An 18,417-nucleotide genomic window follows, 5' to 3' on the forward strand; every position below is an offset into this window, starting at 1 on the left:
TCTGTTCCAAAAGCTATCCCATGAGCTCTGAATCATATAAGTTTCATCACTCTACTTCTGGAAAGAAAGAGATCTGGATCCAATCTCAGAAAATGTCTTCACAGTGACCTAAGCTCGCTTATTAGCATCTCAAAATGCAATTCATTGCATGTTATCTGCAATCTCAAGAGCTTGGATTTTGAAGGACAGGAAAATTTTCTCGTTTGCAATGCCACTTTAGCGTAAAATCAAAACTCATCCACCTAAAACAAAAGAAGTCAACCCCCAAATTGTGTTTCATCAAAAGGGAGTAAAATGAGGATCTACTGTAATTTATTTAAAGAAATAAATGCATTTTAAGTTATAATTTTTTGATATTTAATTGTATTTTTCTTTAGAATCAACTCTCACAGCAATGGAAACAAATAGTGGAAAGTGATCCTGATGAAACACTTATTGATTGGCTGAATAATTTTCATGACATTCTTTTATCTACTTGGCATTCACAAGTAAGTTATCCTCTGTTATTCTTTTTAGAAAAATACCAATTTTTTGAATTGTGCATGATTTTCATACCTATATTTTTATTTCTTATATGTTACTGCCTGATGAAATCCCGCTTACTATACATTGCTAAAATGAGGGGCCAGCATTCGATAGAATGCCTGATTTAAAATGCCAGCATTGTATGAAATGTCTGGCTCAGACATTCTGTAGAATGCTAGATGTCATATGTTGACAATAAACATACATAACACATGATTTTACAGATGACCTGCTGTCAACAACTTTTGCCAGACATACCTGCAATACAGATACTTTTAGAGTTGTTGGTAGATGTGTTAACAAATTTGGATCCATCTTTGTCTTTTTGTATTGATGCTGCAATCAAACTGCAATCAAATCGCCTTCAATATTTAATTGAACTAAAACAGGTAAGTTTTGCATTTTAGTTTTCAAATGCTAATTAAATCTATAATAATTTTTTCCCTTCTATGTGTCTTGATATTTTTGTTCGCTGGTGTTTTACTTAAATATATTTAATGTGTTACTTCTTTCATTTTAGATAACTGACAGATTGACAAAAAGTTTAGAAATCTCCATACATGCTATTGATTCAAGTAATACTTTTGTATTTTTGATATCTATGTTTTAATAGAGGATGATTTTCAAATGTTATACTGTTCTAAATGCATTTTTAATTCCTTTTGCGTAGTAAAATTAATTTTGTGATTCAAAAAAAAAAAAAAAAATCATTCAAATTTCTGCCTAAGTTTCCATTTTTTTCCACCTCCAAATGAATGTTGAGTGGGTTTTTTGGCCTGTCTGCATGTGCATATATACTTCAGAACATATAGACCAGTGGTTGGGAACTGGCGGACCACTGTCATGGTCTGGACCGCAAAAGGTCAAAAACTGGACCATGAAAAATGTTTTGAAAGTATAAGTACAAATTACACAAATGAATTATGTAAAAGTATTTTTATGTAAATACAAATGTGAGGACTAGCAACAGGCTCTGGGCCCAGCTAGGCTGGTCGTAGTCAGTTTTTAATTTCCCAATGAAGATCAATGGCCCTCCCCTCTTAAAGCTATCCAACCCATTGCTTATTATCGCCTCTTCCTGTAAGCTGTTCCAAGTGCCAATGACCCTACTAAAGAAGTAATTTTTCCTTTTTTCCAGGTTAGCCTGAGATTTGAATTGCTTAAAAAAATGACCCTTCGTCCTGCTTTCCGTGCAAAAATTTAACCTGTTAACATCTTTCATTTTGATAAATTTAAATAACTGAATCATGTCCCCTCTGACTCTCCTTTGCTTCAGGCTATACATATTAAGTCTGTTATCATAGTCTAAACCTGAAAGTCCCCTTTCAAGTCTAGTAACCCTTCCTAGAACCCTTTCCAATGCAGAAATATCTTTCCTCAGATAAGGAGACCAAAATTGAACAGCATGCTCCAAAAATGTGGTCTTACTGAACTCCTATATTAAGGCAGAACAACCTTCTTAGATTTGTTTGAAATAGATCTATTGATAAACCCAAGTATTCTGTTGACTTTGTTACTTACAATGCTGCACTATTGACTAAACTTGAATCCCTGATTTATTAAGATACCCAGATCCATAAAATTTTCTGCCTGGCTAATGACCAAACCCTGAAAATAATAACTCTCACGTTTATTTCCATGACCTAAGTGTAGCACTTGACATTTCCCTACATTAACTGCCATACCCCACTTATCCGCCCACTTAGTAATATGATCTAAATCCTCTTGAAGCTGTTTTACTTGTTCTTCATTCTCTACAATCCCCATAACTTTTACATTATCAGCAAAACAATTTATGTTTCCAGAAATATTTTCATCAATGTCATTCATAAAAATAATAAACAGAAGAGGCCCTAAAACTGATCGCTGAGGAACCCTGCCTAAAACATCACTCTATTTAGAAGGATTTCCCCTCGCAACTACACTTTGCTTCCTTCCGGTGAGCTAATTTCTAACCCATAGTAAAGTTTTTCCTCCTGTTCACACCATCAAAACATCAGCTAGTTCGCTGAGAAGAGCAACATTCAGTACCTTATCAAAAGCTTTTTGAAAATCAATATAAACAACATCCACACACTTCTTGTTATCTAAAGCCAAGGTAACCTTGTCATAGAAATGCAATAAATTAGTAGCACACGATTTATCCTTCCTGAAACCATACTGTAAACTAGTCAACAGACTATTAGTCTCTAAGAAATTCATAATCTTAATTTTGATCAAAGTTTCAAAAATCTTACAAACCACTGTAGTCAAACTTATAGGTCTATAATTCCCTGCATTATCTTTAAAGCCTTTAGTTATTTAGGCAACCATGCCCTTAAACCAACTTTTACAAGTATTTTGGAAGTAATTGTGAGACTGATGTAAGTTTTTAATGGTTACTGTAAAATAAAAAGGTTTTATTCTGGATCTGGATAAAAAAATTTCAAAAGTATACAGACACCAACTAATACTAATCACTGACCTCTGGTATAAACTGTTGAAATATCCATTTTGGCAATCCCTGAGTTAATTATGACGAGTTTTCTCGTGAAGTCTGTAAGTACGTATGTATCTATCATAACTCAAAAATGGTATGCTGTAGAAGATTGAAATATCGTATGTAGTGTTTGAGTAGGGTCTAGCTGTGCACCTCCGCTTATGGTTGCACCCAAAAGTGGTCTTTTACACTTTTTTTTGGGGCAAATTGGTATTAATTCCAATCCAGACTGAGATAGCGCTATAATTTGGCGACAAAAATGATTTTTTCGTAACTGGTTTCTTTTTGGCGCTTTTGGTGATACAGTAAAACCTGTAAAGTGGACCACCCTTGTAAGTTGACCACCTGTATGAGTTGACCGCTCTTTTCAAGCAAGGAATTAGCCCTTATCACACAAATCAACCTCTGTAAGTTGACCACCTGTTTAGGTTGACCATTAAAATAGTGCACCGCAAGTGGTCAACTTACACAGGTTTCACTGTAGTTGGTGAGAAAGCAAGATATCTAATGAAGCATAATTTAAATTGTCAAGATTTGGAAAATGGATCTTTGTGAAAGACTTTTTTGCATTGGTTTGAGACAAAGTAAGGGTGTAATTATTTTAAGTCATTTCTTGCTCCCTCTTTAAAGCACTATTACATTGTATTTTTGTTCTTTTCATGTTCCAAACAGTTTGGTACAATTTTAGTTTAGATCACAGATACTGATAAATACATCCATGATCGCACTAGATATAACTAGTGGTTGCAATGCTGGTACAGATCATTACATGTCAAGTGATCCAAGATTTTTTCCCTCACATTTTTGTATTTCTTTGAAATTTAGCTCATCGATTGTACCCTTCAAGGTAATCTCAACCTATGGTCTGGGAACCACATCTGGGCCTTGAAACTGATCTGTGTTTTCCCGTTTTGTTTGATGTTACAATTCGAAAGGCATGATTAATGAGAAAAACAGAAGCATTTAATAAAAGATGCACAGTAATTGATAACAACAATAACTGGTATTTAATTTTCTTTCCTTTTCCATATTTTCTCATGATGTTTAGAAATAAATATTTGGAAATTTTACATTTATTCTGGCCCGCAAGGATTTTTTTCATATATGGTGTGGTTCTCAGGCAGAAACAGGTTGGACACCACTGTTCCATACTAATTGTAGTTGAACTTGAAATAAATATCTACATACATTACAATGCAATTTATATGTGAAATAAACTTTGTCTTTTCAGAACTGCTAAATGATGCTCACGTAATTCTACTAGTTAAAACCATTTACAATCCATATCGTCCTCATATTGAAAAATATGATTTTTTGGAAGAACAGCAACTAGTTGATTCTTTGAAAACTTTGAACATGGTAAGCAATTTTTTTTCTATGGCTGATAAACAACAGAGTGATTAAACTGATTGAATTAAAATTATACCAATTGAAAAAAGACAAGTAGTTTTTTTCCCCACAATGTAATAAAATAAAAGTGGCTGTTTTGAGAGAGTGTTTCTTAAGGTTGTTGCATAGTAGTGGATAAGGTATTCTTAATACAGTGTAGCACTGATTTTACATATTCTGTCGGACTAGTGATAAAACACGCACAAAGCAGAAAACACAAAACCACATCTGGAGGGGAAAATCTAAGCATATTGTTTATAAATTGACCCCCAATGAATTAGTAAAAGAAATGTGTAATATTTACATGTTTGTTTGCTAAATTTGTTTCTTGGTTTTAATTGCAGATAAAAAATGTTTTCAAATTTTAATGCTTTGATGCGCCCGTTTTTCAGGTAAAGAAAGCAAGGACCAATTGAAACCAGTCCTACAATAAAAGCATGGTCAGATAACGCAACAGAAGTTGAAATCCATGGAATCTAAAAGCCATAAGGAGCGGAATCTCTGCTTTCTAAATGTGGCAACAAATTTTATTTTCTCCAGAAAAAAAATTAAATACCCTACTTCAGAAAGAAATTAAGTTTTTGTATTTTGAAGTAAAAATGGTTTTTATATGCTTCAAAGAAACTATTTGGTGATCAGACAATTGGAGAAAACCCTTTCGGCCTACAACTCGCAGAAAAAAGGGCAACAAAGTGGAACAGAAAGAATTCCATAGTGGCTTTAAACACCCAAAACAAATTTATCTTGGAAAAAAAAAGTTTAAATGAGTCTTTTATAGAGAAAAAGGTTTTGATCTGTTTCTAAAAAAAAATCGTTAAGCAGGTTTTCTGAAAAAGTATAACATATAATCCGCAATATTTTACCATTATTGGTATAGCAATTATCACAGACCAACAGAAAATGACATCAGAAGTGGGTTAACATATGAAACGGACAGTATAAAATTGAGGTTCCACTGTATTATGGGGTGGTAAATATCATTTTATAAAATATTGTTGTGCAGAAGGTGGTTGCTAGCAGAGTACATTGCATATATTTTTTGACAAATTGTTTATTATAATCAATTTTATTTACTAAAATGTGATCTCATAATTCCACACTTGTTCTTATAAACTATTCTACCTAAATAAAACTTGAGATTCCACTAATCAGTGTCTAAAAAACGCTTGAATGTTACAGTGCCGGTAAAAAAAATTGCATCGCCCTTGCATGTTCACAACGATGCGATTATGTGAGAAGTTTTGGTCGACCGATTAACTATGAATGTTTGAAATTCTGTGAAACTTATGAAATAAACATTTAACAGCAGGAATCCAATAATTTTTTACGTAGATCAGGGCTGTTTCCAGGCCAAGGCAAACTGCTGACCCCCTGCTCGTTTTTCCATTTCTGAACGTGCATGTGAGTTTAGAGAAAAAAAATTACTTAACCCCATGTCAATTTAAGTCTAATGGCAGAATAAAGGTTTTTAAATTGTTACTTACCAGTTTTGCCTTATGGCACGGAGCAGAAACATACTGGAAAATGACGTTTGGAACTAAAGTAAAGTGATCCCGGATAGTAGGAAGCAATTTCTCCTCCAAAATGCCAATATACATCCGAGCGTTTATGCACAAAGTGAAGCCCACCAACTCCTTGATCAGAAATACATCCCCAAATCATCTGGAATACGGAATACTTGACAGTGTGTTGAATGCAGTTGGGATGATATTCCTATCTTTTGCAGCGCAGTTGATGCAATTTTTTTTTACCACCACTGTAATATGACCTTTTTTTGAATTACTGTTTTGATTTATTTTAATAGTCAGATGACATTATGGATTGTGTGCGCCTTCTAGGGGAATCGATTAGCAAGATCTTTTGTTTCATTCAAGAAGTAAGTTCTTTGTTCAGTATGCAATAAACATGTGTATTTATTCAACTACATTAAAATTGGTAGTTTTCAATTTTTCTATCTGTTCTTCACTTTAGGCTGAAAATCGGTGTCAACAGCTTACTCATGGCTGTGGGTTTATGAGTTTACTTCGGGCATTAGAGGTAAAAGCATATTACTTACTCATTTTGTTAAAAATTTTTCAAAATTAATAATTTTTGTATGAATAAAATACTCTGTAACAGTACCTACTACAACAAAATAAAATGTCTTTTTTTCTTCCTAATAAGTTCAAAAACTGAATGAGGATTTATGTGGGCATAATTGTATGAGATATGTTTGCAACTCTTAAGTTTTTTTACAAGTTATTATATTTTTTTTCCTTCGCTTGAATATATTATCGGGCATCATGTAAATGAATGCCCGATCACATTTCACTCTTCATAATTTTTTTTTTTACAGGAAATTGAACCATGTGATTTATTTAAGACAATAATAAATGTGAAAATTTCCTATTTCTTCGCTATAGCTGTCTATGAATCTTGTAGATTTGCTTAGAACAGACAGCTCTTTTAGTAACAATAGTTTCATGAAAAAGCAAAAATGTAAAGACAGTCTTTGGGTGCCTAAATAATTGTCTTTCAGTAAACAAGTTTATGCAATAAATATTTTATTAAAGACATAGACATTTACCAACAAAATTTCTCTCTAATTTCCTTTTCACAGGGATTTCTGAATGAATACGCTGGAAATTTTAGACGTCTTCTCAGATTGTTCAGAACAACCATGCAAGATAGTGAAAAAAGTCCTATTGATGACTGGTCCCTCTTTCAGCAGTCACTGCAAACCACTCAAACTATTGGCGAAGTTTTAATGCAACTTGAAAGTCTTGAAATTGTTTACATAAGCAACATTAGTGAAGTTGGCAGGAAACTAGGCTACTTTTCTTCTGGTGAAGAAAGCTCTGTGAATGCTTTTCATGCATATGATGATGTTCTCTTGACAACTAATGCCAAAAAGGAATTGCAACAAATGATTCTTTTGTTGCAAGAAGGTAAGATTGTGTTTTGTGTATTTTTATTTGTTTAGTTTTTGAAGGAAAATAAAATAAGCAGCACAGTAAAAGTATTTTTTAAAAAAAGTTAAGTATTATATATATATATATACAAATACAAATGTGACGACCAGCAACAGGCTCTGGGCCCAGCTAATCTGGTCCTAGTCAATCAATTAATCCTCAATGAAGATCAATGGCCCTCTTAAAGCTATCCACCCCTTGCTCATTACTGCCTCTTCTGGTAAGCTGTTTCAAGTGCTCACGACCCTACTAAAGTAGTAGTTTTTCCTTATTTTCAAGTTAGCCTGAGATTTAAATAGGTTAAAACAATGACCCTTTGTCCTGCTTTCTGTGCAAAAATTTAATCCATTAACATCATCCCTCTGACTCTCCTTGCTCCAGGCTATACATATTAAGCCTATTAAGTCTAGTATCATAATCTAAATCTGAAAGTCCCCTTACTAATCTAGTTACCCTTCTTTGAACCCTTTCCAATACTGAAATATCATTCTTCGGATAAGGCCACCAAAACTGAACAGCATACTCCAAATGAGGTCTTACTAAACTCCTATATAAAGACAGAAGAACCTTCTTAGATTTTTTTTAAATATATATATATATATATATATATATATTAGGGGGGTCCTTATTTATATGGGAAATTTTTTTTTTCGGAATTCAACAAGTGGCGCCCCCTAGTTTTGTGACACTATAATAAAAAGTAATCGGTGCAAAATTTGAACTCGTTCGGTCAATAATAACACGTGCCCCTAGGACGTTGAACTTTAACACATTTGATAATTTTTCCACAAATCTTCGAGTTTTTACTTCAGACCCCGCACATCGTTTCTCCTATGTTTGCAAAATATTTTTACAGCTTGGTAGCACTAAAATTAATCTTTTTAGTTACTTTATATCGTCTAAAGATTTTACATTGAATAAGAATGAAATATTGCTTTAGAAACTTTACCTTAATCGTACGCTTTTCTCAATGTATCTCAATCGTGCGCTTTTTTTCTGATAGTCTTGGAGTGTCTGTAAAATACTAAATTGCTTTTGTGACTCATATTTCTTAAATTGATTGTGAAATTCTTCGGTTAATTGTGCTCCTCGTTCAGTTGTATCATTCACAACTTCCAGCATTTTAACGATATCTCTTCTCTTTAAATAGCTTCCTTCATTTTGCCATGAATCAGGATCAAATAGGAAAACATCTTTTGGTGTTTGTAACTTATCAAACAGTTTTATTGACTTGTAATTGATTCTATAAAGAGGAAGATCTTTACTAAGAAAGTATTCCAAATCATCTACTGTTATTTGAAATTTTTTATACAGTCATCAGACACGTCCTCCTATTCAGAAAGCATTTTTTTGAAGTAGTCTTTTCCTATCTTCAAAGTTAATTCCTTCATTCAATACGGACAAAGCTACTAGTTCATCCCCTAAGTACCATAAGTGATTTATGAATTTTTAAATCACTACTTCTGCTGCATGTTTGTCATCATTTTGTACGCTGCAAGTTTTTTAGACACTAGACTTTATATTAATTTAAAAGGCCTAGAAAGGGTTGCTGCGAAAAACTATATCTTCATACAACATTTAACTGTAAAACAGCATTTACGGGCAATCTCTTCATGTAAGATCAATTTAAATTGTTTCCTAAATATATAAATATTCAAACAATAAATTCCTTTTGCCACCCATCTGGCTCACAGATAAGCTCCAGGTTGCCGAAAACATATCCCTGTAGGAGAGAGGACTTCACCAAGAAATATTATTACACGTTATGAGAATTCTCTATAATATTTCTGAATTCCACTTTCTATGAACAATAATATGTCATCAAACTCTTCTTTTAGAATTTAAGTGGTATGTGTAACTTTTGAATTTTCAAGCGCTTAAAAAATGGAATATCGAGTCTAGAACTAAGAAAGGCAAGAACTTCTTTAAAGACACTCTGCAGTACGATTTCAAGTGCATGATGATAGCAATACAAATGCAATATATCACCGTTCAGCTTTTGTTCTAAAAAAATACATGCACAATTTATACGGCCGGTATTGTAAGCCGCTGTATAAAACACTACAGCTTGAACAGTTAGCAATAAAGAGCAATCATCTAAGTTATCATATACAACTGAAGAAATATCTCAGAAATTCTGAGTAGCTGTTCAACATTGAACCTGAGGCTATCATGGTAAGCCTATCGGGCGTTTTTTCCCAGTTACATCTGGATGTAGCTTTGTATCCCAGGGAATAAATAAAAAACCTAAATTTAAATTCATGAAATCTGATTTTACCTCTCGAAGATTTTCTCTTGCTCTCTTAAGGAATGTACTATTGATCACTAGGTTATTTGGATTTAAATTTACTGCATCTACATAGGCTGTTAATAAATGAGCAGCATCTTTGTCCCTAATATGGCATTTGTCTAACATTGATAAAATGCGAGCAGATCTCAATAGTTGTCAAGCTTTTTTGCGTTGAGGTAGATCAGATATAGAAAAAAAGGTTCAACAGGTTAGGATAGATACCCATTTCGGTTTCTAAATCTTGTGAAATGCAAGTGGAATTTGATGATAATAAAGGACTATGTACTGAAATAGAAGACAGTTTAAAGTATAGATTTTTACATTATTCCAATCTGAAATTTTTTTTAAATTTATATTTTAGATATGGAAAATAGAGTTTATTTTTATGGTAGGGTAATCGAGGATTTTTCATAATTTAAATTATAAGAATGTTTATAACTAAAGAACAGCAAATTAAAATATAATTGTCATTGCTTATATTTATAGCATGGAAACCTAGTGACCCTATTTGCCACACCTATTACATACACAGAACATTTTCTAAATCAACACACCCAAAGCCTGGAGGGGGCAATTTGTTGTTGTCAAAAATCACTTATAAATGGCCTAGGCCATTCATTAATGGCCTTTAGAATCTCTTGTGTCCATCTTGGTGGAAAGAAATGTTCCCCTGCCTCTTGGTTTGAAACGAGCGCGAATAGCGGTATGCCTGTTCCAAGGCCATTGGTGCACTTGTACCTTATGTGATATGTAAAATTTTACAGAATGAAAGTGAGAGAATGGTTGGTCTGGAAGTAGCAACATCTATTGATGTTCAAAATCACTTTAAATATGAAACCTAGGAATATTTGTACATAAAAATGAGAAAATCCGCAATTTTTTCTTCAAAACTCAAAACAGGGGGCCCTAGGGGCACGTGTTAATATTAATGGATTGACTTAAAATTTTGCATGGACCATTTATTTGTATAATGGAACAAATTGAGGGGGCGTCGTGTAAAATATCTACAACTTCAAAAATAAGGACCACCCTAATATATATATATATATATATATATATATATATATATATATATATATATATATATATATATTGCATGATGACACAAGATTGAATTAATACAATAGCAAAGCTTTGAAAAAGAAACACTAACATACATGAAATACACCGCCAGCTCAGTCACTTCCAGCCGAGGACTGCAGTTTCGTGCTTATTAGCACTCATCAGTTCGGCATAGGAAAGTGACTGAGCTGGAGATGGAAAACCTCCTTAAGGAAGCCAAGAGTGCGAAACAAACTGGTGCTAATATAGAATTTGTTATTTTTAATAACCAGGCGCAAGTTCGATCCATATATTTAATGAAAGCAATGATTATATACAATGTGATGAATATATTTGCATATGAAAAAACATTGTGAACTAAAATATATAATACATAATCGCCTACCTTTGGTAGTGCGTAGAACGAAACATGTTGTATAGATAATGGCTGACTGGAGAGTACTGCGCAGTTCGATTCGCTAGTGTTACAATTAATATGATATAAGTGCGTTTATTAAAGACGCTTAAGGCGACATCTGGTGATCTGAAAAATAGTGAAAGGCATTAAAGTTCTGCATTAAGTTTCTGTAAGCAAAATGTTCTATCATATCCCCTGGTTTTGTTATAGAAACTTAAACCAGGTTCATTTTACCCCTACAGTACTGGTATTTTACTTTAGGAAGAGGTTTAGTCATTATATCTGCAAGCATCTCATTAGTTGGAAGATAGTCTAAGTCTATAATGTTTCTGTTGAACAAGTCTTTGATGTGATGATACTTTGTATCAATGTGTTTGGTTCGTGAACTGAATTTCTCAGACTGCACCAGCTTTATTGTGGATTGGTTATCTTCAAACACTTTTACTGGCAATGACTGAAAAAGTTCCAAGTCGTTTGTGAGTTTTAGCAACCATAAAAGTTCTTGCATTGCTTCAGACAGAGCTATATATTCAGCTTCAGCTGACGATAATGAAACTGTAGTTTGTTTCCTCGATGCCCATGAAATTAGTGAGTTTCCGAGAAATATCAGGTATCCAGATGTTGATTTCCTGTCATGCTGGTCTTGTGCAAAATCTGCATCCGTGTAAACTGTTAAAGTTGGTGCTGATTTTGCTGTTAATTGTAAACAAATTTCTTTTGTACAGTTTAAATATCTGATGACTTTCTTTATGTGTTCCAGTCCTTTTGGGTAGGATTATTGCATCTTCTGCTTAGTATGTGAACTGCTGAAGTTATATCTGGACGTGTAACAGTCGAGATAAACATAAGGCTTCCAATAGCTTGCCTGTATTGATCATTCGAAGTTAGAAGATTTTCTTCTTTTTGCAAACTGTAATAATTCGTTTCCATTGGTGTGCTGGTTGGTTTAGCATCATCCAATCCAAACTGTTTCACAAGTTGATTAATTTTATTTTTCTGTGAGAGCATAAAACTTCCATCCTTTTTCCTGTTAACTTCCATGCCTAGAAAATATTTGGTTTCTCCCAGTGATGTTATTTTATAACTTTTCTGCAAATCACCTATTATATTCCTGATTAACTTTTCTTCTTTAGCTGTTATCAAGATATCGTCAACATAAACGATTAGATTTATTCTATCTTCATTAGTTCCTTTTGTAAATAAACAGGGGTCAGCTTTGCTTTGTGAGAATCCGAGATTCGTTAATGTCTTTTCCATTTCAATATTCCAACATCTTGCAGCTTGCTTTAAACCATAAATTGATTTTCTTAGCTTGCAAACTTTGTTTTTATGATTTGGATCTTCAAACCCTTCTGGTTGTAGCATATAAATTTCTTCGTCTAGTTTACCATTCAGGAAAGCTGTTTTAACATCTACTTGATACACTTTCGCCTTGTTAATTGCTGCCCAACTAAGAAAAGTGCGAATTGTTGTATGTCTGACGACTGGCGAATATGTTTGATCAAAATCAATTTTGTACTTTTGTGTAAAACCTTTTACAACAATTCTTGCTCTGCATTTCACTTCTTGACCGTTTTCGTCATATTTAGTTTTGAAAATCCACTTGTTTCCAACTGCACGTTTTCCTTCAGGTAGTTCGGTTAGTTCATAGGTATCATTTTCTTTTAAGGACTGTATTTCTTCTTTCATAGCTGTGAACCATTTTTCTTCCTGCAATTTTGGTAATCTCAGTACTTCAACAAAAGATTGTGGATCTCTATTTTCATGTGACATAGGAAGATTTGTTTCAGCTTTGTATATCAACCTTTCTGGTGGAATGCCTTTTGTTTTTCTGCTTGATCTTCTTTGAAGATTTTCTTCTTCCTCTACTTCTACCACTCCTTCATTTGTTTGCTCATGTTCTTTTTCTAACACTTCTTCACTGCAGTCTTCATGTTGCTGAGGCAGATTAAAGTGAATTAAATCCGATTGATTGATGTAATAATCTTCTGCTCCTTCCTTCGATTCATGTATCTCTTCAGAAAATTTTACTGTTCTGCTTACTACTATTTTTCTTCCACCTGTATAGATTCTATATCCTCTACTTCTCATATCATATCCTACAAAGGTTCCTTCTATTGCTTTTTCATCAAGTTTCCTCCGTTTCTGTTTGTGAACGTACATGTATGCTTTGCATCCAAAAACTTTCAAATGACCCAAATTTGGCTTTTGTCCGTTCCAAAGTTCGTAAGGGGTCTTCGGAGCTGCTTTTGTAGGCAATCGATTTTGAAGATAATTTGCTGTTGAAACTGCTTCTGCCCAAAAACTTTTTGGTAACTTTGAGTTTATAAGCATAGCAACAGTCATTTCAAGTAGAGATCTGTTTTTGCGTTCAGCCGTTCCATTAGAAGACGGTGAGTAAGGAACTGTGGTTTGATGAGAAATTCCTAGCTCTTTGAAGTAATTTTCCATTTCTTTGTTACAGTATTCTCTTCCATTGTCAGATCTTATTGCTTTAATCTTCATTCTGAATTTATTAGTTGTTGATGATACATATTCTTTGAATTTATCGAAAACTTCATCTTTTGAAGAAAGAAAATACACATGAGTATACCGCGAATAATCATCAATAAAAGTTAAAAAATATCTTTTTCCGCCTAAACTTTCAACTTCAAATGGGCCTGCTAAATCAGTGTGGATTAAATTTAAAATCTGTTCTGATCTAAAATTAGCATTCTTAGGATATGGTTTCTCCGTTAACTTAGCTTTAATGCATGTTGAACAATCTAAGTTATGCGAACAGTTTTTAATTTGTATTCCTCTTGCTAAGTCATCCTTCATTATTTTCTTGATCGCTTCAAAACTTCTGTGGCCTAATCTTTGATGCCATTTTAAAATACAGTTTGAATCCGAGCAAGTACCATCTTTTTCATATACGGTAAACGACCTTTCATCGCTTTTAATTATATCCAGTTTGAATAAACCATTAGTTGGTTCTCCTTTCAGTATAATCTTATTATTTTTCATAACTGTGCATTTATCACTTTCGAATTTAACAACACAACCTTTTTCAGTACACGCTTTTACAGATAATAAATTGCTATCCAAGTCTGGTACATATAAAACATTTTCCAACTTGATTCTGTTTATTGTGTTGTCAAAAGTTTTCACTTTGAAACGTATATCACCAATACCTTGAGATTTTAGTTTCTCCCCATTCGCAATAGTCACACTTTGCTTCTTACTTTTATCTAGCTGACAGAAAAGATTTAAATTACGCGCCATATGTGAAGTGGCACCTGAATCAATCAGAAATTCAGTATCTTCTGCTAAATTAGAATATTCATTTGTTATTAAAACAGATTCATCTAACTCACTACAGTAAGCATCCCCGTTATTTAATGCATTGGTTTCATTCCCGTTATTTATGGCTTCAGATTCCCAAGCACACTTGCTTCTTTCTTTATATTTTACTTCCGCGTTGGAATTATTTGGCTTGTACTGACCTTGAGCGCTGGGGAATCTGCATTCGTTAGTGAAATTTTTATTTTTGTAGTTTTGTTTCGGCTTCGAATCTCGAGAGGCGCCGCTTGCTTGTCGATTTAAATAATAGCATTGATCTCGAAAATGGTTATTTCTTTTACAAATATCGCAATATTTTTCGTGAATCTTTTACTGGTTCCTTTCAAAGCCATAGAATCTACTTTGTTATGAACTTGTTTCATTTCTTCTCTAAATTTTCTTCTTTATTAAATTACTGTATGAATTTGGCAATGAACATAACAGAATCGCTATTAAGTTATTTTCTTTCACTTCTTCGCCAATGCTTCTTAATTTTTCCGTTAATTCTAAGACTTCGGTAATATGATCTTGAATTTTTGAGTTTTCATAGTATTTAATAGAATATAATTTTCTGAGAAGAAATAACTTATTTGTTAAATTTACTCTCTCATGTACAGATTTCAAGTGTTCCCAAGTTTCTTGTGCTGATTTGGAATGCAGGACATGAATTATTTGCGAATCGCTAATATTTAGGCAAATTAAAGCCCTAGCGTTTCTATCACCTTTATTCCATTTTTCATCTACTTTTTCCGGTTTTGCTTCGAACACGACATCATATAAGCCTTCTTTAATTAAAAGTTGTTCTATTTTAAATTTCCAAATTGAATAATTGCCATCATTAAGTTTGTCAATATACACAGCATCTTTTTGAGCCATTGTGATAAATTGAAAGATATATGTGAACACAATTTAAAATACACAATAACAATACTTATAGAGAAAAAAATTCTTCTTTAAAGAACTAGTTTCTTTTTTTCAGTTTTTACACTTGCGCCTTTTTTTTCCCCTTTTAAATCAGCCATTTTAGAAGTTATATATATTTTTAAAAAGGTTAGGTTTCATTTTGAAACATTTACGACTTTAGATTTACTTAATTGAAGTTAAATACTAAACATCAAAATCTTCAATCACTTCAGTCTCATAATCAAATGTTATTTTTAATAACCAGGCGCAAGTTCGATCCATATATTTAATGAAAGCAATGATTATATACAATGTGATGAATATATTTGCATATGAAAAAACATTGTGAACTAAAATATATAATACATAATCGCCTACCTTTGGTAGTGCGTAGAACGAAACATGTTGTTATAGATAATGGCTGACTGGAGATTACTGCGCAGTTCGATTCGCTAGTGTTACAATTAATATGATATAAGTGCGTTTATTAAAGACGCTTAAGGCGACATCTGGTGATCTGAAAAATAGTGAAAGGCATTAAAGTTCTGCATTAAGTTTCTGTAAGCAAAATGTTCTATCAGAATTAGCAGACCAGACGAGTGACCGAAGCAATGGTTCGGTTCAACTCGAAGATACAAAGCGAGGCAAGGTATATTCAGTAAATTATCGCCCATTAGCTAGGGCTAAAGCAGAAATACGTGAAATACACCGCCAGTAATGTACTGAATATACCTTGCCTCGCTTTCAATCTTCGAGTTGAACCGAACCATTGCTTCGGTCACTCGTCTGGTCTGCTAATTCTATATTAGCTACCAGTTTGTTTCGCACTCTTGGCTTCCTTGAGAGGTTTTCCATCTCCAGCTCAGTCACTTTCCTACGCCGGGCTGATGAGTGCTAGTAAGCACGAAACTGCAGTCATTGGCTGGAAGTGACTGAGCTGGCGGTGTATTTCACGTATTTCTGCTTTAGCACTGGCTAATGGGCGGTAATTTACTGACTAACATACATGTTATGTGTTTAAGAACTCTTAGCTTTGAAGTTTAAGAAACTGAAGATTAGTTTGAAGTGTTCAAGCCTTTATAAAGCTTCTGAAAATATTATAACAAAATTATTTACTGATTTTAGTAATAATCTTTCTTTTTTTATTTTATTTTGATGTAAATGTTTTTTTCGTCAGCCGCAAATTTCGTACACGTGGAGCCCAATTCCCGACTAATACTTTACCTTCAGCTAATTTCCAACCCAAAAGAAACTCTTTACAGAAACTTTATAAACTTTGCTGATATTTTCACTATGCATATTTATAGTAAATTTGTCAAAGTAAAACTTCTTATAAATCAATGACAAACCTTGTGCATATGTGGAAAAAATATCCCCCCCCCCCCCGCAAAAATAAAAATTTTAAAAGAAGGAAAGAAAATATCGATCAATGGCTACTTCTGAAAAAGTCTGAAACGTAGGTTAAATTTTATGTGCATCTAGACCCCAAAGATCAGACAAGATAGTATGGTAACAAATGATACAAAGTCTTTATTAAGAGGGGGATGGGGCCTTTTCTAGAAAAAATCCCCAATTCTGAAATTTATGTTCCGGGTGGAACCCAAAGTGTTTTCCTAATACCACACAAGAGTATGATTAATCAAAACCAGGAAATTCAGAGACCACTCAATATGTACACTTCATGGAGCTAGTCTTGGATAATTCCTGCAATATTAAAGTATGCCTCATTCTCCTGGTACACAGCTGGAGAACCAGCAGACAAATTTTGCATCATTGAATAAATATGGATGTCCCAGAATACTGATAGAAGCTGAGCTGTTTCCCGCCCCTGCAGGACAACTAATGAACCGAGAGAGTAGCATTGTGCCCTACGGACTTACAGCTTTTTTGAGCTTTTTTTTCCTGTAGCTCATAGTACACTATACCATGTATTATTTTACTTCAGGGTCGGAATAAAATGGTCCTCTTAGTAACTTTCTGTTAAAATATTACATTAAAAAAATATTATAATAATTGGTTTTGACCAAGTGTAACATAAAACCAAACCCTATACAAAAGCAGTGTGAAAACATATTTTCAAACTCGAAAAAAAAAAACACCATTACTTTGAGCGTAACCACTTAAAACACACAAAAGTGGTTCACTTTATTCTGGGCTCCCCTACAATACGTTTAATCTTTTGTGTGGAACCCTTAAGTATAAATTTGTTAAACACTGCACTCTCTCTACGCCCTAACATCTTTTACAACATTTAGCTTGACCATATTACAATTTCACTTGAAGCAGGTTTATAATGAATATATAGAATTATGCAAATAATTAAGCTAGATGCTAAAACCTCAAGCTATTCTTTCGTAAGTTTATGCATGTGACTTCTATTATCATATGATCTTAACTTCAAGTTTAAAAAGGTTATTTATAATTCTTTGCAGAGAAAACTGCTAGTCCTTTGAAGAGTTCAATAAACTCGTTTAAAAGGCTGTGTTCTGAAGCTGGATCTGTTGTATCAGATTTGGTTCTCAAGCAAGCTCAAGTTCACTTGAAGTCATTACCAAACATGAAAGTAAGCTTTTTATTGTATTCCTGTATAATTTATGTTTGTAGTACAAATCACATCTCCAACTTCTTACTGTAGTCCAAGAAGCAGTACAGCAGAGCCTAGTCTATCTGAGTCAGTCAGGATTGGCCCTAGTTTAGATTAGAGAAAGTTTAGGTGATTGAACAGGCAGAGGCACCTTGAATCGGCAATTTTTTAAAATTGAAGTTTTAAAACGCAAGTGGAGGCTATCTTAGATGACATTAAGGAAAGGAATGAGGTTTAAATCTCCCTCATGGATACTTTTCAGAATTGAAGTGTCAAAAAGGCAATTTCAGACAATCTTTGGTGATGTTAGTAGGAGATGTTTGAAGGTCTTCCCCATAGGCGGATTTAGGACTAAGTTCCTGGGGGGGCAGGATTTTTTTTTTTGAACAACATTTTTATTGCCCCCCACTCTCATGCTTTTGTCTGTTTCCTGTGATGCAAAAATCCATGCTTTACTTTTTTGTGTGTCGTTTTCATTAATGTGTGTTTTCATGCTGTCCTTTTTGAATTGATTTG

General features: G+C 33.5%; 1 protein-coding gene across 1 annotated transcript in view; it reads left to right on the forward strand.

Annotated features, from left to right (window-relative positions):
- Positions 1-18,417, forward strand: part of LOC129224120 (conserved oligomeric Golgi complex subunit 7-like) — a 56,491-nt gene that overhangs the window by 17,419 nt on the left and 20,655 nt on the right. The window contains exons 11-18 of the mRNA XM_054858530.1: positions 378-488; positions 750-914; positions 1,046-1,100; positions 4,236-4,363; positions 6,198-6,269; positions 6,365-6,430; positions 6,993-7,320; positions 17,750-17,880. Of these exons, the coding sequence (XP_054714505.1) occupies positions 378-488; positions 750-914; positions 1,046-1,100; positions 4,236-4,363; positions 6,198-6,269; positions 6,365-6,430; positions 6,993-7,320; positions 17,750-17,880 (1,056 nt within the window). The remainder of the gene's footprint in view (positions 1-377; positions 489-749; positions 915-1,045; positions 1,101-4,235; positions 4,364-6,197; positions 6,270-6,364; positions 6,431-6,992; positions 7,321-17,749; positions 17,881-18,417) is intronic.

The sequence above is a fragment of the Uloborus diversus genome, chromosome 6, assembly GCF_026930045.1.
Source record: "Uloborus diversus isolate 005 chromosome 6, Udiv.v.3.1, whole genome shotgun sequence".
Classification (NCBI taxonomy): Eukaryota; Metazoa; Arthropoda; class Arachnida; order Araneae; family Uloboridae; genus Uloborus; species Uloborus diversus.